General features: G+C 33.2%; 1 protein-coding gene across 1 annotated transcript in view; it reads left to right on the forward strand.

The window, feature by feature from the left end:
• The window catches only part of LOC136027275 (chondroitin sulfate synthase 1-like), a 79897-nt gene that overhangs the window by 28740 nt on the left and 26264 nt on the right, over positions 1–24893 (forward strand). The window contains exon 4 of the mRNA XM_065704359.1: positions 2585–2725. Within this exon, the coding sequence (XP_065560431.1) occupies positions 2585–2725 (141 nt within the window). The remainder of the gene's footprint in view (positions 1–2584; positions 2726–24893) is intronic.

Raw genomic sequence — 24893 nt, forward strand, 5'->3', positions numbered from 1 at the left:
AGTGAGAAAAATTAAATTTTCTGTAAAAATGTAGATTTGTTGTCATGATCCGTCTCTGAAAACTTTTATGTTAAAGGACCACCACTAACACTTGGCACCCGTAAACTTTTCTTGTAGTACTTAGGACATCAAAGTAAAACATTTTTTCGCCACGGCTCCATCTTAGGCCTATTCATATCTGAAATTCAAGTTTTTTTTAACGATTTTTGTTTCAAGATTTCGAAGTTTTTTGCTTTGTGCTAAGTTTCACCATTGTTGCCACATTGAACTGTTGAACAAAAGAGCAGAAACTAGTTCGATAACTTTGCATGGCTTTTCCTGTTTAAACACCAGACTAATTTAATGCCAAACCGGGTGGTTCACCCATAAAACAAATAGTTGATCTTTCAGTTTGGAATAATATTTGAATGCATCATATCTGATCAGACTTTTTCTTCCAGTGTCTGAAGCGAAAATTTTTTTTTTTTAATATTTGTGCTTTACATAATAAAAATTAAGTAATAAAAGCAATATTTAAGAAATTAGAAAAAATAAGGATTCTGTTGTTTTGTAATTGAAGTCGAAATATTCAAGGGATAAAAATAACAAAACAATATAATAGGTTTTTTTGTAAAAAGAGATTCTTGTAGGTAAATCAGTTAACTAATAATCTTAAGTTTTAATCTTAAAACATGTTTGATAATAAAAATAATAATCCTATTCAATGATACATACATTTCTTTTTTATTCCTCTCTGGTAGCAAAATTGTAGAGTTGTGTCCATACAATTTTAGTCGTTCAGAAACTATTTACTTTTTCACCTAGATTAGACTACTCCCTATTAGTGGTGATAGTTGTATTTTGCCACAGCGATCAGGAAATATATTATCTCTTGAGCTCCTTGATGATATATTTTTACGTTCACTTTTCGGCTGATTTTTTTCACACCTTCCTTATCTTTAAATGGCGTCCGCTAGTATTAAAGCTCCGGAACTGTATATGAAGGTCTTTTTCGCTAAAATTTTGGTTCCCCGGTTTTCTTAATTTTTAAGACGTGTTTGGCTGTACAAGTTTTCCGTTGTACCATTTAAAAAAAATCATGTTTCATTTTACTGTCTCTGGTACTTATAGGCCAGTACAGGGCCGCATTCGTATTCGCGGCCGCATTCGTAGCTGCATTCTGTTAACTCCTTACTTAACCGTGATGAATATTCGTATATGCGCTAATGAGTGTAATTTTAGGTCAGGTTAAGAATTTCATAAATCTTATTTTTTTATTTGTAAATCTTTTTTATTTGAATAAAAAATTTATGTCTATTTATTTGTCAGATAAACTATATCCAGAACTAGCAGAACTAGAACATAGTGCTTTAACGGAATTACAAGTCAAAAATGTAGTGGTAGTCTTTTGACGGAAAAGTTCCCTTTTTAGTTGTTTCACAATCCATCCCATGCACAGGTTCTATTTTTTGTGCTTCCATTGGATCTAGCGTTGAATATTTCGAATTCAAGAACATTCCACAAGACTAAAAACGACTGGCTCCTTTCAAGATATTGCCAGTGGTGTTTTTCGGAGGAAGTATGGGCAAGGGGACAGTTCCTCCCCCCAATAATTTAGAGAAAAATTCCCCCTAATAAAACTGCTGGAGGTAGGCTCCTGGGTATTGCTACGAGGATGTAGCATGTCAATCAGCGTGTCGGGGTGGCTCTGATCCCTCCGCCTCCCTCTGAAGCTGACATCTTTCATCTTGTTTTTTTGTTTAATATTGCACCCAGCGTCATCTTTTAATAAATACAGAGGAAGGCCACACTTCCTTTCTATCATACAAAAAAAGAGAAGATAATGAGAAATTTGTGAAGACAGTGAATACAAGCTAAGGGGATACTTCGGCTATATCTGCAACAACCGTCATAAGCGAAATACAACATGAAACGTTAGATTCTTTTAAATTTATGTTGTGACTTTAGTTAAAAAAATTTTTTATGGATGCGATTTGCGTAAGTTTGTTTTCTTTTCATTTGTTTTATATTGTAATTTCACTGATGACGGCTGTTGTATATATATAGCCGAAACATCCCACCTAGTTTGTATTCACTGTCTTCACAAGTTTCCTAGTTATCCTCTCTTGTTTTGTATTTCTTGTTTTAATTTTATAGCATCAGGCCTGGGTTTACCCCACTAGGCCCGGGCCTAGGGGCTCACAATGCCAGTGGGCGCAATAAATTATCACCGAGTGATTTTTTCATAGAAAAACCTGCACTGGTGTGCTTTATCATCCAAGTGCCAAATGCAACCGTCGTCTTGCCGCCTATTCACAGAAAAGTAATTTTAAAACAACACAGGAATTCCGTGTCCACTTAAAAACTGTCAGATGTCTCCAAGACTGGCAGCTGATAGTTCTCTATCATCTATCGCTTTCATTACTTTTTGGCTCATCAGTTGCGTTCTGTTCAGCGTTTCCACTATCCTCTAATTTTCGGGATTTCCTCGAAAATATAGCAAAAACGGAGTGGCAAAAACGCTCGGGCCTAGAAGCGTCAAAGCTTTAAACCCGGTCGTTTATAAAATGTCTGCATGTACTTGATTGTTTCTTTTCAATTACAGATGCAGCTAATTATGTACCATAACTCAAGCGGTCGAGAGGCGTTCACGAAAAAGCTCAAGTCAAAAGAAGTGCACAGAGCTATTTCTCTTCATCCCATTAAACAACACGCCTATCTTTACAGACTACATAATTACATGAATGTAAGTACTGCTCCTGTACTATGTAGATTGTGTAATATATAGTATGTAGTATGTATGTAGTATGTGATTATGTAGTATGTATGTAGACTACATAATTACATGAATGTAAGTACTGCTCCTGTAGCTTTAATAATTAGTAATTATTTACTAATAATTTTAACAATTATTAATAACTATAACTTTGATATAAATTATATAAATTAAAATAATAACTTTAATAATAAACTATTTTTTGAGAATGATGTCGTAATGTCAATAAAAATAAATATTTTAGCACTATTGAGTCTTCTGTTGGGCCAGAAACCTGGGCAGATATGTATGAAGGAATTTATTTCTGTTTGGCTTGGATTGCAAGTTATAAGAATAGGAATGTAAGAAAATAGGAATATATATATATATATATATATATATATATATATATATATATATATATATATATATATATATATATATATATATATATATATGTATATATATGTTACCGTGAATTTCCGAAATTGGTAAGTGTCGACATTCACCAGTAAATTTAAGGAATACCTTTTTTTCCTCCTTAGATCTAGTCATCGCTGCCAGTCAACTTTTTCAATTTAATGCATTGTTTGATGATGACAGGTTATTTTTGATAAGATTAGGTTTTGTTAGCTGAGGTTTTTAACTCATTTCTGATATTTATAACCAAATTCAACCTAATCAAATATAACATAAACTAACCTAACCCGACTTTGACTTTTACCACAATTGCTTCCATAAGACTGAAAAAGCTGACTCGCAATGCCAATTGAACCCAAGAAGAGAAAATATTCGACATAAACCGGTGACTGTCGGCATTAACCAGATTTCGGACATTCATGGTAATATATATATATATATATATATATATATATATATATATATATATATATATATATATATATATATATATATATATATATATATATATTTATATATATATATATATATATATATATATATATATATATATATGTGTGTGTGTTATTAGTTTATTTTACTGACTCAGTTCTTCATTAACCCTTGGGGCAGGCTTAATAATCAGTTCAGGGGTTTGTAAGCGCACAAGGGGAACTTCAAAATTTCAAAAGCCGACCTCTGGGAATTGGTGCATATTTAGATATTTTCGCGGAACATGAAATATCTCTTTTTTTAATTTTTTGAAAAATACTCTGCTTCAGTCAAAATTCACAAGTATTTGTCGCTCCTTGCTTTAAGTTAAAATAACTTAAATTTTACTTAATTTATGAATGTTTTAGAATTAATGCAGATTTTGATTTTGGCTCACTGTACATGAATAATTAAAATGAAATTGCATATTAATTGATTTATTTGGCCGTCTCATAGTTTTAATTGGGCGATTTTGACAAAAAAGAGCGGGGGATTAGGCCTAGTTACCCTTTAATTTTTTGGCTACTTGAAAAGGCAACTAGAATTTTTAAATTCACGAACATCTTTATTAATAAAAATATACGTAACTAACGTAACGAACTTCTAAATTCGTACGTTTTTATTACGTATATGAGGGGGTTTGCCCCCTCGTCATTACCTCGCTCTTTACACTAAAGCTTAAATTGTGTCCCAATTCTTAACGAATGATCCCTGAATCACAAAAGCCGTAGAATAAATAATTGAAATTAATAAAATTACTTTAGATTAAAGAGCAAGGTATTAGGAGGAGGTGAACCCCTCACATGCGTAATAATTTCTGTTTGTTTTAAGTTTTAATGCTGTTCCTTACTTTCAGTTGAAGAAACTGTTCCATATTTATTTTTTCATTTCTCTTTAAAAAAGCTAAAAAATCCTGCGCCCCCTTCATGGAAATTCTCTTCCCTCATGACAAATTCCTCCATGGAAAGCTCCCCCCGCATAAACCCCTCCCCTCAGCCATTCTCCCCCAGCCAAAAAAATCCCCCTAAAAGTGTCTGTACACTTCCCAATAACCATTACTATGTGTAAACACTGGTCAAAGTTTGTAACTTGCAGCCCCTCTCACGGGGACTCTGGGGAAGCAAGTCGTCGTCCCTAAAGACAGAGTTTTTCGGTTTTTTGACTATGCTGAATAAAATGGCTATCTCAGAATTTTGATCCGGTGACTTTGGGAAAAAACTGAGCATGGGAAGGGGCCTAGTGACTTTATTTTTTTTGGTCACTTAAAAAGGGCATTAGAACTTTGAAGTTTCGTTAGAATGAGCCCTCTCGCGACATTCTAGGACCACTGGGTCGATATGATCACCCCTGAAAAAAAAAAAACAAATAAACACGCATCCTTGATCTGTCTTGTGGCAAAAAATACGATTTTTCACATTTTTGTCGATAGGAGCTTAAAACTTCTACTCTAGGGTTCTCTGATACGCTGAATCTGACAGTGTGATTTTCATTAAGATTCTGTGACTTTTAAGGGGTGTTTTCCCCCTATTTTCTAAAATACGGCAAATTTTCTCAGGCTCCTAACTTCTGATGGGTAAGACTAAACTTGATGAAACTTATATATTTAAAATCAGCATTAAAATGCGATTATTTTGATGTAACTATTGGCATCAAAATTCCTTTTTTAGAGTTTCAGTTACTATTGAGCCGGATCTCTCCCGGCTCAGATTTTTGAACCTTGAAATCTCTACAGTAGGGTTCTCTGATACGCTGAATCTGCTGGTGTGATTTTTATTAAGATTCTATGAATTTTAGGGTGTGTTTACCTCTTTTTCGGAAACAAGGCATATTTTCACAGGATCTTAACTTTTGATGGGTAAGACTAAACTTGATAAAACATATATATTTAAATCTGCATAAAATCTGATTCTTTTGATGTATGTTTTGGTATCAAAATTCTGTTGTTTAGTTTTGATTACTATTGAGCCGGGTCACTCCATACTTGCAGTTCGTTTCCACGAACTGTTTGAAAGTTTGACTCTTTCTTACAACTCTACTTTATAAACAATATAAGCTTTAGCGTAAAGAGTGGGGCGCTGAGAAGGGGTCAGCCCCTTTCGTGTACGGAATAATTTCTGTTCGTTTTAAATTTTAATGTTACTCCTTACACACAGTTAAAAAAAACTTGTTTTTTTATTTAATTTCTGAACGTTTATGAATCAAGGCAGGTTTTGAATTTTAATGAGAATATTTAATTAGAATAATTGATTAGAATTTAATTAAGTGACTATGTAATTAGAGTAATAGCCTCTTTTAAAAGTAAAAAAAGAAAGAAACTTTAGCGTAAGAGCGAGCTAGTGATGAGAGGCAACCCATCTCATATACTTGATATTTTCTGTTCGTTTCAAGTTTTGATTTTGCTTCTTAAAAGTTTTTTTTTTATTTCTTTTTTTTGATGCTTCCAGCTTCACTACAATCTTGATATCAACTAAGATTTGTTTTTATTTTACCTACCTTAAATTAACGAACAAAAATTAACGAACTATTAACGAAAAATTAACTATTAACGAAAAATTAAAAATTAACGAACTATTAAAATTAACGAACGAATTAACGAAATTTTAAAAAATTAACGAACTTTCGTCCAGAAAGCGAGCGTTTGCCCTAATGTGCGAGTAAATAAGCCTATATCTTGCTTTTTATAACGTTATCCTTCAGTTAAAAAGGGAAATGAGTATAAAATTCTTATTTTATTACCAGGGATCAACATTTCATAACCTTAAACAGTCTGATTTACTGAATGATAAGGAATGATTTATTGCTTATTAATTCTTAGGCAAAAAAATTAAATGGACTTTCTTGAAACTTTTCCTGCCTTTAATGCTTTGTCTTACAAATATTTACTGCCATGCTAAATAGCTCTATTTACTCTTCAGAGAAGAAAAGTTATAAGCATTCAGGATGTTTAACTATTGAGAAAGAGTGGTATCTTGTTGAATAGAGATTATATGAAAGTGTTGAAGCTCAAAATGAAAACAGGCTGAGCAATATCACAGACTATGCAGCAAGAATTTGAGTGATCTTAGTAAGTCGAAACTCAATTCAATAAACCTTTGTTATCTGTTAATTTGTCAATGTTGGTTCATATACTTTTCTGCTTAAGTAAAACTTTACACAATTGTCGCTTTTTGAAAACTTAGCATGTTAGTGAGTTGAGTATACACTTTATTCACTAAAATAGGCAGGTCAAATGCATATACGCGTGCAAAACAATTAAAAAGCAAGTTGAAAAAAGTCAGGGTGAGAGAGAGAGAAAGGTTTATTTAAACAACAGTCGTAGCTAAAATGGTTAATTTGATGTTTAAATACAAAACATGTTATTATGCACAATTATATATTGAAGTAAAAAAAGGGACGAAAGAGTTCTGGTACCGGTTTATCCGAGCACGCACAGGTACAAGTTTTAGCTTCTGTCTCGTACGGTTGACTGTCAGGGCTTCTGGTGGTAAAATGTCATGATGAGCAGGGATAGACAGCAGCATTTTGCCAAACCTCAGGATAAGGTCACCTAAACGGAGTTCCAAACTTTGGAGTTCAAGGGTTGCAAGGGGATCGTGGTAGGAAATATCTCTATTACTCAGGATGATCCTGGTTGCCCGTTTTTGAACTGATTCCAGTTCCTGCATTAGATGACAAATAACCTAAAAAAAATTGACCTATCCTGAAAGCTAATCAACTAAGTAAAAAAAAAAAAATTATGTAGCAATGGAACGTATCAGTCATTATTTGAATAGATAATAAATTTAGTACAAACAGGTTTTTTACCCCCTAGTCCTTATAACGGGGTAAGATTCTAGCCTCAGTTACAACTATCTGGCTCCTAACTTTTTTTGGGAAGGGCCAAGGAAGAGATTGTCCGTAAAAGGAGAGAGAGATGTCGGTGAAAGTCAGTATTTTAACTCTAAATCTCGTAGTCTAATGACGAGGACTTGTGTCAAGTGGTGAAGTGAAGTGGTCTTGAAAAACATTGAGTATATGTGGGCATGATTAGAACGGTCTATTTCTTGAGGTTTTAAAGTTTTGAGCAGTGATGTTTATTCAAAACGGGATGCTACGCAGGACAATGATTCTTAAGCCAGGGCTTTGCGCAAGAGCAGTAAATTAGTTTGAAATTTTCAGTGATGCCGCTAATCTTCAACTTAATCGCTTAAGCTTCTTGCTGTCATCGCGAGGAATTTTTAATTTAGAACACAACAGAAACGTAGAAAATATATAATTCAGTTGAAGCTTTCTTCCTTCATAACTGGGTTAGGATATTGTCTCATATACCAGTCAATGGTTCCCATGTAGCCAAACCTAGTTCAACTCAACCCTATTCAACCTGATATTTGTTATCTCAACCCCCATGTAATTCAGCCTCTGTGCAACTAAACTTCATTCAACTCAACCCTTGTACATCATTCTAAACCCCCATGTAGCTCAGCCTCATTTTTCAAGTCAACCCTTGTGTATCTCAACCCGCATGTTGCTCAACCTCATTCATCTTTGCCCTCATTTAACGCAATACCATGCAATTCAACCATCATTTAACTCAACCCCATTTATCTCAGTCCTCATTCAATTCAACCTAACTTAGAATAAATTAGTGTGTAACCAGTTACACCTACAAACGGGGCTTTAGTTGCAGGGGCCTGACTTGAATGGAGGTTGAATTAAATGGAATTGGGTCGCATGGGGGGGGGAATTGCGTGGGGTTGAGTTGAATGGGGATCGGATTTAGCGGGAATTAATTTAAACGGGGGCTGTTTTGAATATGTTTTGAGTTGCCGAGGGTTGAGTTAAAGGGATAAAATTGAACGGAGATGAGTTCACGGAGTTAAAGTTACGCTCACAATCAGTCAATTTAGGCAACTGATATGTTTTTTTGATCTCCGCAGGTATTGGTACCGATAAGGCTTTGAGATATGCCATATTCTTAAATTAATGGTTGAAGCAGTGAGTAGTTTGCAGCATTTGACAATTATTTCATCTTTACATGAAACAAATTATTTTTTAGAGTGAAGCCTCTTAAGGCGCTAAGATATTGCTAAATTTTGGAGCGCGATCGGATGTGCTTGACGCCGACAGTAATTACTTGGAGGAGGCCGAACAAAAAAGAAAAAATTACTAATACTTAGCGAGGTGAAATAACTGTTGCTTTACGAAGCTTTTGGCCCTTCTATTTGCTATATCAAGGGCTGCTTAACACAAAACAGTGTTTATTTTCTACCACATGAAGGTTAAGATAAGTTTGCTTATCCCAAGTGTTTTATACAAGGAGGCTTCTCCTGGTCCAGTTCTGGGGCATGTAGTTCCTCTCTGTAACCCTCCATGTCCTACTTTTTATTCGGGTATGGTCGTTGTTAATGTTTTTAAATTGGGTAATTTTATAGTAATGAAAGCCTCATTATGTTTATTGTAGTGAATTAAATAGAACTAATGTATTACTATCATGCAATTTCAAACAACTAGAAACTGGGGTAGACAAATTAACTGCACGCTAACGAAAATGAGAGTAACACAAATGAGGTGGTTTCTTTTTTTCGTCCCATTTAAAATACTATTAAACATGCTGTTTACGTTTCCGGGGTGTTCACTATTTAAAGTGAATCTATTATGCAATACAAGTATATTTTGGCTGATGCATCTTATGAAGCTTACCTGGTAGTCTACAATTGATGCTAAGTTGAAACATAGCGTTAAAATGGCCTCCCAGCCTTAAAAACAACTGCAAGGCCTGGAAAATATCACTTTTGATTTATCTTTAGTGGTTTCAATTGATAAAAGTTTAAAGAGAAACAAGGCGAACAAATCCAGCTTGGGGGCAGGCAAGCAGCTACCATACCGGAGTCACAAATAGTGGGTTCTCCCAGGGTATGTAAAATAATAGATATATATCTGGAAAGAAGCCAAGGTATCCAATATAAAAGAAAATAAGAATTAATCTGAACGAAGGAATGAAACCTACAAGAAACAGAAGTTACACAGAACAGTGAAACCAAACTTGATACGCACAAATTAGTATTTTAAGGGAATCCGAGGTAATGAGGCAAGAAAAGTTAGGCCCTAATTCGAGGACAATGCCGGGTAAAGGGCGCTTGGAGTGATTAGGCCCAATCGAGCGACGCACTGGAAAGACCCCACGTTACCATCAAAATGAACAGAAGAAAAAAATCGAAATTGAAAGCAAATTGTTTTTAGGGACAGTGGATAATTATGATACAAAAATATTAGATGAAGAAACAGCGGCTTTGAAATCTCTTTTTCCTTCAGAATTTTTGAAAATCTGTTTAAAATGTTTAATTTTTTGTCGGATAATGTAGAGCAATAGCATTTCCAAATTTGTTTTTTGCTCTCAGAATATTATTAACAATTCCAGTAAGCATTGCTTATCGAGAGAGATCACTTTCTAGGCTAAAACTAATAAAAATCTATCTGAGATCGACAATGAATCAGGATAGATTAAATAGTTGAGCAATTATGTCGATTGACAGTGAAAGATTTTCAAGTAGTTTTTGAAGAATTTACAGAAAAAAACTTAGAAATATTTAAATTCATGTATTCATATTCGGTGATGTGAATTAGTATCCAAGAAATGCCTTTGGTACTTTGAACTTTTTTATTTTTAATTTATGTACAAGTTTACCTATCTGATGATCCATAGCATTTGATATATATATATATATATATATATATATATATATATATATATATATATATATATATATATATATATATATATATATATATATATATATATATATATATATATATATATATATATATATATATCTATATATATAAAAATAAGTTGTCTGTGTGTGGATCTGTGGATGGATCAGGTGACGTCATGTTTGTCCGCATATGACGTCTGAATTATTTCACACTAATACAAAATAAGAAAAAAAACTAAAAAAGGTAAAAACTACAAAAAAAACTAAAAAGAAAAAAAAACTAAAAAAGCTAAAAAACTAAAAAAAACTAAAAAAAGGTAAAAAACTAAAAACTAAAAAAAACTGAAAAAACTAAAAAAAGGCAAAAACTACAAAAAAAACTAAAAACTAATAAAAAAACTAAAAAATCTAAAAAACTAAAAAAACTAAAAAAACTAAAAAAAGGTAAAAAAACTAAAAAAAAAAACTAAAAACTAAAAAAGAAAAAAACTAAAAAAAGGAAAAGACTGAAAAATAAAAGAGAAAAAGAAAACTAAAAAAATATGAATAAATATATATAAAAATAAGTTGTTTGTGGGTTATGTCTGTCTGTCTGTCTGTCGAGTGACGTCGTGTTTGTCCGCATATGACGTCTGAATTATTTCACACTAATACAAAAGAAGAAAAAAAACTAAAAAAGGTAAAAACTACAAAAAAAACTAAAAAGAAAAAAAACTAAAAAAGCTAAAAAACTAAAAAAAACTAAAAAAAGGTAAAAAACTAAAAACTAAAAAAAACTGAAAAAACTAAAAAAAGGCAAAAACTAAAAAAAAACTAAAAACTAATAAAAAAACTAAAAAAGGTAAAAAACTAAAAAAACTAAAAAAACTAAAAAAAGGTAAAAAACAAAAAAAAAACTAAAAACTAAAAAAGAAAAAACTAAAAAAAAGGAAAAAACTGAAAAATAAGAGAAAAAGAAAACTAAAAAAATATTAATAATAACTACAAAGGGGACGCCGGGGTGCACAGGGGGATATATAAATGACGATGGCGACTCAGGGAATGGTCGATTAGCAATCACCATCAACAAAGCTCAAGGGCAATCATTAGAATCATGAGGTATAGATCTGAATACGGATTGTTTTCCCATGGACCATTATATGTTGCATGTTCAAGAGTCGGTAAACCTGACAATCTATTTATATGCACAGACAATGGGACAGCAAAGAATGTTGTATATTCGCAAGTTTTACGTAGTTAAAAACATATATATATATATATATATATATATATATATATATATATATATATATATATATATATATATATATATATATATATATATCTATTTATATTCACAGGTGGGACATAGGGACACAACTACAATGGCGCGTAACTAATATGGCGCGTAACGACTTACGCGCGCGGGGGGGCTTGGGGGGGCGCGAAGTGCCCCCACCAACTAGGTGTTGGGGTGGCGCGAAGCGCCACCCCAACAGCTAGTATATATATATATATATATATATATATATATATATATATATATATATATATATATATATATATAAATATAAACAAAATAAAAAGGTTGTATATAAAATGGAGCACAATAGAAAATAATATGCAAGGCTTATGATGCTTTAGCATGCTTACCTAATTTTTAATGATTATTATTAAACATATGAGTAGTTTTCTCAATGTATGTAACTCATGTTGATTCTTTAAAGTTGGAACATCTAAGTTGTTCCTAAAACCTCAAAAAAGCAAAAAAGAAGAACTTATTTATTCCAAGAATTCACTTCCTAATTTTTTTTTTTTTTCCTGAATTATTTTATGTCAACCCCTTACATATGTTAAGAAAAAAAACTTAAAAATCTGTATATTTTCTCTCCTCAAACACTTGTTTATCTTTGGCGCTATTGGCTATTCAGCATATAACTTATCAAACTGATTTACTTTGACCTATGTTTTTTTTTCTCTCTTATTTAAAAGCTATAGGACATTGAAGTACGTTGAACTATTCTCAGTTTGGAATCTCTATTCTTTTTTATAGCGCATCCAGCTATGAAAATCATTTGCTTGTAGCGCTGCCTTGCCATTGGCAAAGTTCGTCTTTAGCATTATTAACTTTAGAGGCAAAATATATAAAGTATTAGAAACTCAAAAGAACATAGATTGATAATATAAAATAAAATATAAAATAAAATATAAAGGTTGTATATAAAATGGAGCACAATAGAAAATAATATGCAAGGCTCTCTTGCTTACCTAACTTTTTAATGATCATTGTTAAACACATAAGTAGTTTTCTCAATGTATATAACTTACGTTGATTCTTTAAAGTTGGAACATCTAAGCTGTTCCTAAAACCCCGAAAAAGCAAAAAAGAAGAACTCATTTATTCCAAGAATTCACTCCCTAAAAGTTTTTAATCTTTCGGTACTTATCGGTTATATAATAGACACTCGGAAAGTGAAGTTCGGTTAATGCTAATGAAATGAAACAAAATATGATGAATATATAATAGTTTAGAAACAATCACATTAGGGGGGGGGGGTAAAGCATAGCATATATTAAATGTGTAAACTAACTATTGCTGTATTTAATATATGCTATACTTTACCCCACCCCCTAATATGCAAATATATAGCCCTATGATAGATCTTTGCCATCCAAATGACCGACAGTATAAAGTAGTCACTAGACCAGTTTCTTGTGTCGAAATTTTATAGTGTCTATTATATAACCGATAAGTACCAATATTTCTTGAACTATTTTATATACCTTACATTACAAACATTAAGAAAAAAGTTCAAAATCTGTATATTTTCTGTCTTCAAACACGTGTTTATCTTTGGCGCTATTGGCTATTTAGCTTGTAACTTATCAAACCGATTTTGACATATGTTTTTTTTTTCTCTCTCTAAAAGTTATAGGACATAGAAGTACATTGAACTGTTCCCAGTTTGGAATCTATATATTCTTTTTTATAGCGCATCCAGCTATGAAAATCATTTGCTTGTGCCACAACCTTGCCATTGGCAAAGATCGTCTTTTACATTATTAACTTTAGTTAATTATTGGTGTCGTGGTAAAGAATTCACAGACCAAAATTTGATTTGTCTGATCCAAGGAGTTACGAACTAGCTTGTTTTATGTACCTGGGGACAAGATCAGACAAAGTCGTCTATACGGGAGACGAAGAGTGGGCAACCCCTCGTTTTTGTCTGAAAAATATTTATTCTTTTTTTCCAAGCTTATCAAAAAGCTTATCGGACAATAAACAATAAAAGAAAAAAACAGAAACGCGTACTCCTTTTTGAGGTCTGGAGAAAAAAATAGTTTACCCCCTTCCCCTAAACAAAAAAATTCAAATCCTCTCACTCTTCTTTCCCAAAAAATGTTTTCCTGAAATTTTCAATCCGACCCCACCCCCCGAGATAAAACAGGTTTACGTGCAAAATTATATATAGAATTCGACTGCTTTTAATGAAACCTGCTGACCATGTGCAATCTCTTTAATGAGATACCCTTGTTTGCCTTTAAGAAAAATCGATACTGTCTTGTAAACATCCGAAAACCAACCCCATCTAATTGTAAAAATCCTCCGTTGAAACCGTTGGCCGTTTGTTTAGGACCATGTCATTGTTTTCAGGTTAGTCATAGGCTGGGTGATACAGACAGTTACCGACTATGTAAAATTGTATGAAGGTAGGTAGGTAGGTAGGTAGGTAGGTATGCGTTTATTTCATCAAATAAAAATTACTAAAATTGCACTTACAATCAATAATATACTGCTCAATTTAGGGACCTAAAATGTCCCTGTTCAGCAGCAAAACTACAACAAATAAATGATAACTATTCATTCAAAATCAAAGAAATACGCAAAAAAAAAAAAAAAGACGAAACACTATACAATCTCTAAACAGCCATCTCTCATCATAAAAAAAGAAAAAAAGGATAAAAATTTAAACAATATAATTTATAATTTATTCAAAAAATAATTTTTTATTCTTACTTTAAATGACATAAGATTTTCAGAACACCTAACACTCTCTGGAATTGAGTTCCAAATAACAACATCTACATGTTTAATCATAAACCCAGATCGCGTTGTATGCCTGATTTCACTAGTCAGCTGATCAGAGCTCCTAGTAGAATAATCGTGATAATTTGAATTATATCGATAAAAACTTCTAAAATATTGAGGAGACAATCCATTTAAAACCTGGTATACAAAAATTAAAATCTGTTGAGATTTAATAAAATCAATATTCAAAATATCTAAATCTCTAAAACTATCTCTAGTACTACCACACGCAAGATACTCACCCAAACTTCTAATTGCCTTATTCTGCATAATCTGGACCCTTTTTACATGACTAGAAAAATTGCTTGCATACAATGAACAACCAAACACTAAATAAGGATGGACAATTGAATAATAAATTGCTTTCAGGACATGTAGAGGAAAAAAATTATGAAATCTTCTTAAAATACCGACTCCGCGAGCCAATTTTGAACATAAAACTTTGCAATGATGAATCCAACTAAAATTTACATCAAAATAAAATCCTAGATATCTACATTGAAAAACCTGACTTATGGAAACACCTTGTAAAAGAATATTATGACAGTTATTTACAACTTTACCAATACGACTAAATATCATATAATTAGTCTTCTCATTATTCACTGCAAGAAAACTATGCTTTGTGAACTGAGATAAATTCTCCAAAGCTACATTAGTTATCTCTATAAGATCTTCGACAGATTCCCCAATCACTGTAAGCGCTGTGTCATCTGTGAATGATGTAACTACGGCACCAGGAATGTAAAAACGCATTGTATCCACGTATATAAGAAACAGTAAAGGTCCTAATACCGAACCTTGGGGCACTCCACAATTCACATTGAAGGGTTTCCCTACCACACCATCTATCATAACTTTGATGGAACTACCATGCAAGTAAGACCTAAACCAATCCAAACACTTCTCACGGACTCCCAAACAAGCTAGCCTACTTAATAAAAGATTAAAATCAACGGTATCAAATGCTTTTTTAAAATCTATGAACACAGTAAGAGGGATAAGATTCCTTTCTAGGGCACTATTAACGCACTCCATTAGATGGTATGCCGCATGAACAGTTGAATGTTTAGTTCTGAAACCGAACTGTGACTCACTTAATATTCCGAGCTTGTCTAAATATTCATACATCTGTCGATGTACTATTTTCTCGTATATCTTTGAGAATAGTGGTAACAAGCTTATAGGTCGATAGTTCGTCATATCTTGCTTATTGCCTGATTTGAACAGTGGTAGGACCTTTGCTTGCTTAAGCGCTTCAGGGAATTGGCCGACTTCAAGTGACAGGTTAACGAGGTAGAGAAGACATGGTAGTAGACATGGTCACTTTTCGCCGGGTCTCCGTGAGAAGTGTCTTCCCTGATTCTACTTCCAATACCAGAGAAGAATTTACCAAACTCGTCAGCAATCTGCTGCTTATCAGTCACTGTAACACCCTCGACAGTGATAGCATTTATGAGGCCATAATGTTTACCTGTGCCTTTAATTACGCCGTTAATGGTCTGCCAAGTGCCCCGCATATCACCTTTTTGTTGAATTTTTCGATGTAATATTTTTTTTTTTTTGAACGTCTTAACTTATTCACTAAATTTCGTTGACGAATATATTCATTTTTACTTTCTTCAGATGAGTCATTTAAACTTTTAAAGAAGCAAGCGTTACGAGCATTTATATCTTCCACAACTTCATCATCAATCCAGTGTTTTCGGGGGATATCTCGTTCATTTTTCCTAGTAAGTTTCAAGGGACAAGCAGACTCAAATATCGGAGTAATTATCCCAAGAAAGTTGTTGAGGGCACGCGAGGGATCCGGTTCTTCATACACTTTCTCCCACGATATTACACTTATTTGTTCACGGAACTCATGTAAATTTGCCGGCCGAAGATCTCTTATAAGTTTACGCCTAGACTTTTCGTAAGTCGGGCTCCGTTGCTTTATCGTACATGAAACAGGAAGATGATCAGATCCCGGATGGATCATGATATCACAATAAGAATCAGGAACTAAATTTGAAGGGAGAAACACATTATCAATAAGAGTAGCAGAATGTTCAGTTATTCTAGAAGGAAGGCGATTCATTGGAAAATAACCATGCGATAACATCAAGTTAAAAAACATAACGAATTAATGGTATTTTAAAATTCTTTCGCAGTCCATATGATCTTTTAAAATCAATTTCATGGGGCCTTTCGTAAATCCTGATAGATGAAGATTTTGACAGATAATCATGAAAAGCTACAAAATGTTGGGTATCGTGTATCCTCCAGGTGAAGGTCCATCATTCCAGGCTGAAGGTGACACTTGATGATGGAGAATTGACAGAGCAAAGTAAGAAATGTGCCCTAAAAAATCAAAATTCCATGAGACTCATAGTTCAAATCTGAGACTCCCTGGTCCAGTTTCTGAAACAGGTGTTTCGGGGACCATTTATGGGGGATTCGGAGTTAAAAATATTGAGATTAGTGTGTTTTGTTTTTTTAAACTTACCGTGAGACTGATGGGCCACCGTTGTGCCCCTCTCTGTTTTGATGGCTGTTTTGATCAGAAATGTTTCGACTAGGCAGCTGTGCTTTTTTTGCTGCATGTATATGTTTTACCCCACTTTTTTTCAATTGACCCCTGCCTGAGTCAACAAAAATACAACAGCTCGAAACCTCGCTTGCGCCGATTACCTTCACCGAGACTCTCAGGCATGACTAAAACAAATATTCATCGGGCGATCATTTCTAATGTCAAACAATTTCCGAGCGGAAGTAATAATCCTTAGGATGCTATATATAAACTTATTTGAATATAACACCATTCGTTTAAAAGATCATAATTGCCAAGAATAACGTAAATCAACGTTGCTACTCGCCCCGCACCGCGAGTCCTGTAAGAAACAAAGAAAAAAAACAGTAATAAAGGGAGATAAAGCTCAGAAAATATACGGCGTACCTTAAGGACCGTTCAGGCTTACGCAAAAAAAAAACTGTACGTGTATAATCCTTATTCTCAATGCCCTTCCATAGCTGGAAAAATTTGTGCACCAATTTTTTTCAATTATCATAGGAAGTTTAAAGTTGTTGTGGCTTGCAAAACTACCATTTTGTTACATTAGCAGAGTCGGTACTCTGTCTTTCTTATAATGTCAATAAAAAAAAAACTCCCAAAATTCCATTGACTTTTCATTTCATTAACTCATTTTTTGGCGAACTAAAATAGTAGACTTTTCTTCTTGTCGTCCTTTAATCTCGCTTTTAATTCTTTTTTGCCCACCAGTACTTGTCTAATACCTATTACTTTTATTTATAGCCACTAGACAAAAGAGTATGTAAAACACATACTTGCTTGTATAACACATATACAAGAATGCATTATTACTTAGGTTGTAAACCACCTGCATTTTTAATTGGTCTTTGGTGCTGCTATTGTTGTGTTTTAACACCTGAAAAATCTTTAGAGAAAAACTCATTCAGCTGTAAAATGTGGGATAGAACTAATGAAACAGAAAATTTTTCAGCGGCAAATATCGAGGAAATATATTACTTTTTTTGTTTTATGTTAATAACGAAGCGCAAATACAATTAAAACACTACAAAATGTTATTACTAAACATTATTCAAAACAGCCATGTCTTTTTATTTTTCTCACTACAATGAACAACCTAGTAAAGACCCATTCACGGTCCTTAGTAAGATAGTACATAAAATATTTACATTTTGAGCACATATATATATATATATATATATATATATATATATATATATATATATATATATATATATATATATATATATATATATATATATATATATATATATGTATATATATATATATATATATATATATATATATATATATATATATATATATATATATATATATATATATATATATATATATGCTCATGCCATGGATATTCTGTGGTAGCCACAACACTGTGCTGGGTAGAGAATTTAGAGTGGCGAAACCCTATATAGGCCAGTGTATTCTCCTGATGAGCCCTTATGTTGGGTGTTGCCTCTGAATTATTTGTCTATATTATTTTTTCTATTGTTCGGTAAATGACGACTTATACTTATTGACGACATGACTGCCTGTCCATGGATTATTCTTTATGGTTGATTGTGTGTGGCTATGCTGTTTGACCTATGTGATTGTATGGATGAGTAGGGTTAAGGCCTCATTCAAGTGCTGGTCTATATTAATCACTAATTTAGGAAAACAGTCTTCCTTTTCTCCTTCTGTCTTTTTTTTTTTTTTTTTTTTTTTTTTTTTTTTTTTTTTTTTTTTTTTTTTTTTTTTTTTTTGTGTGTGTGTTTGTGCTGTAGCATTGGTGATTTCTCTTTTCATGATATATATATATATCTGAACAGACGGAGACAGAAAGGAGGTGGGTAAGATCAGGGGCGCGGGTTGATACTCCGGCAGGTTTTAGCTTTTTTCATGGTGAAATCCGAGTGAAAAACATAAACCAATTAAGAGTGGCATGTGCCGCCACAAATCGGAAAAATTGTACAGTTGCACTCTTAGTTTTGTCCTGAAGAAGTACGCTAATATTACAAAGAAAATTTGAACATTTATCACGAAAAAGTTCAGGTTAGGCATTTAAGAAAGAGGAAGCCTTTGGATCCGCCCCTCAGTTCTCCGGCCTATCTGAAATCTCGGAATTTTCCTAGCCTTTTCTTAACTTATCTTGTATTCTTTACACAATTTGACTATTATGTGCTTTGAAACAAAGGGCCCTCATTAAAGTGTCACCCCCTTCAAAAGGCTTCAAGTGTTCATGTACGAAGAAGGTTGCACAAAAGGAGCTATTGTTTCCCTTCAAATTCTAAAAATAATACAATTTTCCAAGATTTTCTTGATTTCTCATGCAATTAGTCTTTTGTTGTTTTAGATTTTAACCACCCCACTGTCAAAATGTCAGCTGCCTAAAATAAATTCTTGCATGTATGCCTGATAAGTACAACAGTTAAAATGCATATTTCATAACAGTAACATTAGCATAACTGGATTCAACTAGATGCTTTAATGCTACAAATATGATCTTATGACCAATTGCCGCTTTTCTGTGGTACGATCTCTTTTGTTGCTTAAAATTGGCATTAGTTATTGCGATTTTCGCTAAATAAGCCCTCTCTCGCTATTCTATGACCACTGGATTGATACAATCAGCCTAAAAAAACGAGAGGATGTATTTGTGCTATACTTGATACAATTTTTCTTGCTATTCAAGCTGTGGATCTGAAAGTCTCGATATCAGGGTTTTCTATGATTCCACTTATTCACTTTTCAGTTAAGACCACCCTTGTTTTTCATGGGTTTAAGCTCTTTTTCAAAATCACCGAAAAATGTTTTCGCGATAAACTTTTACTGTTAAGTTAAACCTATGTATAAATTTACCATTCCTGAATTAACTTTAAATGAAAAATTTCTCTACTAGACCGCTTTTTTTTACAAAGTTTGTTTTAAAATTCCGATTAATATGAACAGTGGCGCGCTTTTTACTAGGTTATGGCTATTGTTTCAACTGCTATTAAGCATTGTCAGGCTAATGTTATTTGTGTGTCTTCATATTTCCTGCAATGTTATTTCACCGGAAATTTATTAATTTGCCTTATTCCTTCTCTGTATAATATTTACAAATAATTTAATCATAGTTTGCTTTCAAAGTTGTTTTACCCCGGGATGCCGTCCTCCTTAAGAAAAATTGCTGCACTCATGTTTGATCAAGTATGTGCAGAGAGGTCCTCACCACCCCTCTGAATCTAAAATGCTAAGATGTCCTGTTTTTTTTATGTTTTCCTGCAGTTTGCAAGATCTGTGTCCTATTTTTTGCTTTTTTCCTTATCCTATTCCAAACTTGAAACCTTTAAAAGAAATTTCTGCGTTTTTTCTTGGTGCACAGTTTTGTTAAAATACATAATGGCAGCAGATGATATAATAAGATGTGTAAAAAGGACTAAAATCCAGAAATATGGTTCTTTTTGGGGCTCATGGTTGGAGAGTAAAGAGTCCTGTTAATGCTATATTCAATAGTATTCCGATTTGTTTGTCAAATAGAATTAGACATAATCAAGTATTATAAATAACTTTCGAACTAAATGTGACTTCTTTTATGTGCAAACATGTAGTTCCGCGTCTAGCGGGCCCCCAGTGGATAATTTCTGATATATTTGACGTAAATCTTGTATTTTTGAAATCCAACATTTCATGATTCGGTATATTCTGTTTGTAGCTGCGTAGTTTATCCCCTCTTTTGAACTAAATACTGCAATAACCTAACCCTTGCTTCGTTACATCCAAGAAATCTGCGTTTTCCAGATGTTCAGAGTTGCTTCCAGTTTAAATATTTCTCATCAACAGTAGGCTCATAATGTCAATTGAAAAAAACAACAAGAAATTACAAGATCAGCAATTTTTTATAAAGCCTATGTTTTTCTATTGGGTTGTTGTTGTTTCTATTGGATATATATATATATATATATATATATATATATATATATATATATATATATATATATATATATATATATATATATATATATATATATATATATATATATGTATATATATATATATATATATATATATATATATATATAGTATATATATATATATATTAGACTGACTTGTTTGGCGGTATGGCTGAAATGTTCCTTTTTTTGGGGGGGGGGGAATGATTTATTCGAGACGGAAGGAAAAATCTTAAAAAAGGGCGAATTTCTTGAATTCTATTAATCAAATTTTCTCCAAGAACCCCCTCTGTGAAGACCAGTGCCTCAAATAAACGACTGGATATTACTTAATTTGACGCTGGCAATGAGTCACATGAAACGGCTCTTTATTTATGTTTATTGCTACTCCTCGAAAATCAAGGATAAGTAGTTAGCGCCTTTGTATTTTATACATCCTTAGTTCATAGAATACATTTACCGTACCCAATTTACAGACTTGAAGCAGTAATTGAACCATTAGAGATTGTAAAGATGAGCAATTGGTACTGAATAAGTTGCTATTATAACAGTATTCCAGTTTAAGTGAGCACAATTAATGTCACAAAGTCACAGCTGTTTTTCTTCATTAAACCTTCCAGATAGCTACCTGTAGACAATTGTCTTAGCTATTTACGATATCTGCAATTACCAGACTCATAAAGCTAGTGTATTGAACTTTCGATACGTAGTTATACATTATTGAGCTAAGGCTTTATGTTTGAAAAGAGCAGAAGAAGAAAAAAAAGAAAAGAAACTTCTTGTTGAAAGAAGAAGAAGATAAATACTAATTGGAGCATATAGAAGCCTTTCCAAGACTCCACATCAGAGGTTGTGCAGCAAACTACCTAGAGCGGTTAGGGTTCAACTAAAGAATCACCCAAAATAGCATTGTACAAATAAATAACGTATGTCTATAAGATGCTGTCACACTTCTGGATGATGTATCTTGACAATAACATCTCCAGGACTTGAGGGGAATACAGGGGGGGGGGTCCCTTCTGAACTTCAATGTTTTAAAATGGAATAAAAATCGAAAATCGGAGTACCTCTACAAATTTTGATATGGTTTATTTGATTAATTTACATAGTTAGTGGTTTTTTCGATGATGAATATAATTATGTTAAAAAATGGATGGTTGAGTTGAAATAAATAACACAGTCAATAAACTAACGCTCTCAAAAGAAGTGATTGAAGTAAATGAAAGACAGGCTATCGAACAGTTCGTGGTAACGAACTATAAGTAAGGAGCGACACAGCTCAATAGTAACCGAAACTATAAAAAACAGAATTTTGATATCAATAGATATATCAAAAGAATTGGCTTGTTATGTGATTCCATATATATAAGACTCACTAAGTTTAGTGTTACTCATCAAAAGCTACGCGCCTTATGAAGTTTGCCTGATTTTCAAAAAAAGGAGGAAACACCCCATAAAAGTCAATGGATCTTAATAAAAATCACATCGTCAGTCTCGGCGTATCCGAGAACCTTGTTGTATAAGTTTCAAGCTCCTATCTACAAAAATATGGATTTTTTAAAATCAAAATTAAAATCACTGAAGCGTATTAATTTTTTTCCCCAGGGGTGATAGTATCGAACCAATAGTCCTAGAATGTCGGAAAAGGGCTCATTTGAACGGAACTTAAATTTTTAGTACCCTTTTTAAGTGACCAAAAAGATAGAGAGCAACTAGCCCCCTCCCATCCCCTTTTTCTCAAAGTAATCCGACCAAAAGCTTGATGTAGCCATTTTGTTCAGCACAGTTGAAAGGTCTAATAACTATGCTTTTAGTGATAACTTGACCCCCCACAGCCCCTGGGAAAAGGTCTTTTAAGTTATAAAATTTGCCCATGGTTTACGCACAGTATCTATTATTGGGAAGTATGCATATGTTTCTCGGGTGTGGGGGTGGTGGTGATTGTTAATTCTTTTTCTGGGAAATTTTCCACAAGGAGAATTTTCTATGGAGAGGGAAGTGTCTGGGGGTTGAATTTTCCAGGAAAAGTTTTACACTGCGGGAATTTTCCAGAATTCCTATACGAATTTCTTTTTATTAGTCTCGATTTCTCTTTGCTGATTCACTTTTACAAGTGAAGGTGTCAAGGGGAATTGCCAGGGGGAAACCCGGACACAGGGGTAGAGTTGTCTAGAATATATTTCCGAAGGGGGGGGGATATTTATTTAGAAGATTTATCATTTTTTTTTTTAATTAAACAAAAAAGTCTGTTTCAGGTGTGTTTCAGGAGTTGTTCTTAAAGATTTGGGACATAAAATAAAACTTTAGCGTAAAAAACGAGTCATTGAGGAGAGGGCAACCCTCTCATATAAGTAATAATTTCTGTTCTTTTTAAGTTTTGATGCTGCTCCTTACTTTCAGTAAAAAAAACTCGTTTTTTTTTTATTTAACTAATTCAGAAAACAGGCTAATGAAAGACAGACTAATACTTCAAGAGAACGCACTGTTTCTACTATTTTCCCCAGGCAAAGCAACAATACCACATTTTAATGATAATTAAATATAAAAAAACAAGTTTTTTGAAATGAAAGTAAGGAGCGACATTAAAACTTAAAACGAACAGAAATTACTCCTTATATGAAAGGGGTTTTTCCTCCTCGACGCCCCCGCTCTTTACGCTAAAGTTTTTTATGTTTTAAAAAGTAGAGTTGCGAGAAAGAATAAAACTTTAGCGCAAGGAGCGGGGCGTCGAGGAGGAAAAACCCCTTTCATATAAGGAGTATTTTCTGTTCGTTTTAAGTTTTAATGTCGCTCCTTACTTTCATTTCAAAAAACTTGTTTTTTTTTTATTTAATTTCTGAAAGTTTATGAATTAATGCATGTCTGATTTTTGGCTCTCCGTACATAAATTATAAAAAGAAATTTGCATATTAATTCTTTTTTTGGCTATATGGCTTTCTCTTAGTTTTGATCAGACGATTTTGAGAAGTAAGGGGTGGGGAAGGAGGCCTAGTTGTCCTCCAATTTTTCGGTTACTTAAAAAGGCAACTAGAACTTTTAATTTTTAACGAACGTTTTTATTAGTAAAAAAATACGCAACTTAAGAATTAACTTACGTAACAAACTTTTATATTCTTATATTTTTGATTATATATATGAGGGGGTTGGTCCCCTCGTTAAAACCTCGCTCTTCACACTAAATCTTGTTTTGTCCCAATTCTTTAAGAATGATCCCTGAATCAGAAAGGCCGTTGAATAAATAGTTGAAATTACTTAAAAAATTTTTAGCATAAAGAGTGAAGTATTTATCTCCTCCTAAATACCTCGCTCTTTATGCTAAAGTATTTTTAGAACCCTTCATATGCGTAATAATCTCTGTTCGTTTTAAGTTTTGATGCTTCTCGTTGCTTTCAATTGAAAAAAACTTTTTCATGTTTATATTTTCATTGTTTGTTTTTTTATAGTAATGCTAGAAAGTCCTTCGCCCTTTTGATTGAATTTCTCTTCCCCCATGAAATATTCCTCCAAGAAAAGATCCTCCCATATAGCCCCCTCCCCTGAACCCCACACCCAAACCAAAAAAATCCCCCTGATTACGTCGGTATATTTCCCAGTAACCATTACTGTATGTAAACATTGGCCAAAGTTTGTAACTTGCAGCCCCTCTCCCAGGGACTGTGGGGGGTACGTAATCCCCAAGGACATAGTTATTATGGTTTTAGACTATGCGGAACAAAATGGCTATCTCAAAATTTTGATTCGTTGACTTTCGTAAAAAAATGATCGTGGGAGGGGGCCTAGGTGCCCTCCAATTTTTTTGGTCACTTAAAAAGGGCACTAGAACTTTTCATTTCCGTTAGAATGAGCCCTCTTGCGACATTCTAGGACCACTTGGTCGATACGATGTCCCCTGGGAAAAAAACAAAACAAATAAACACGCACCCGTGATTCGTCTTCTGGCAAAAAATACGAAATACGAAAATAGATTGGACCTTGAAATTTTTTCTTCAGGGTTCTCTGATACGCTGAATTCGATGGTGCAAGAACCTATGACTTTTTGGGGGTG

The sequence above is a fragment of the Artemia franciscana genome, chromosome 1, assembly GCF_032884065.1.
Source record: "Artemia franciscana chromosome 1, ASM3288406v1, whole genome shotgun sequence".
NCBI lineage: Eukaryota > Metazoa > Arthropoda > Branchiopoda > Anostraca > Artemiidae > Artemia > Artemia franciscana.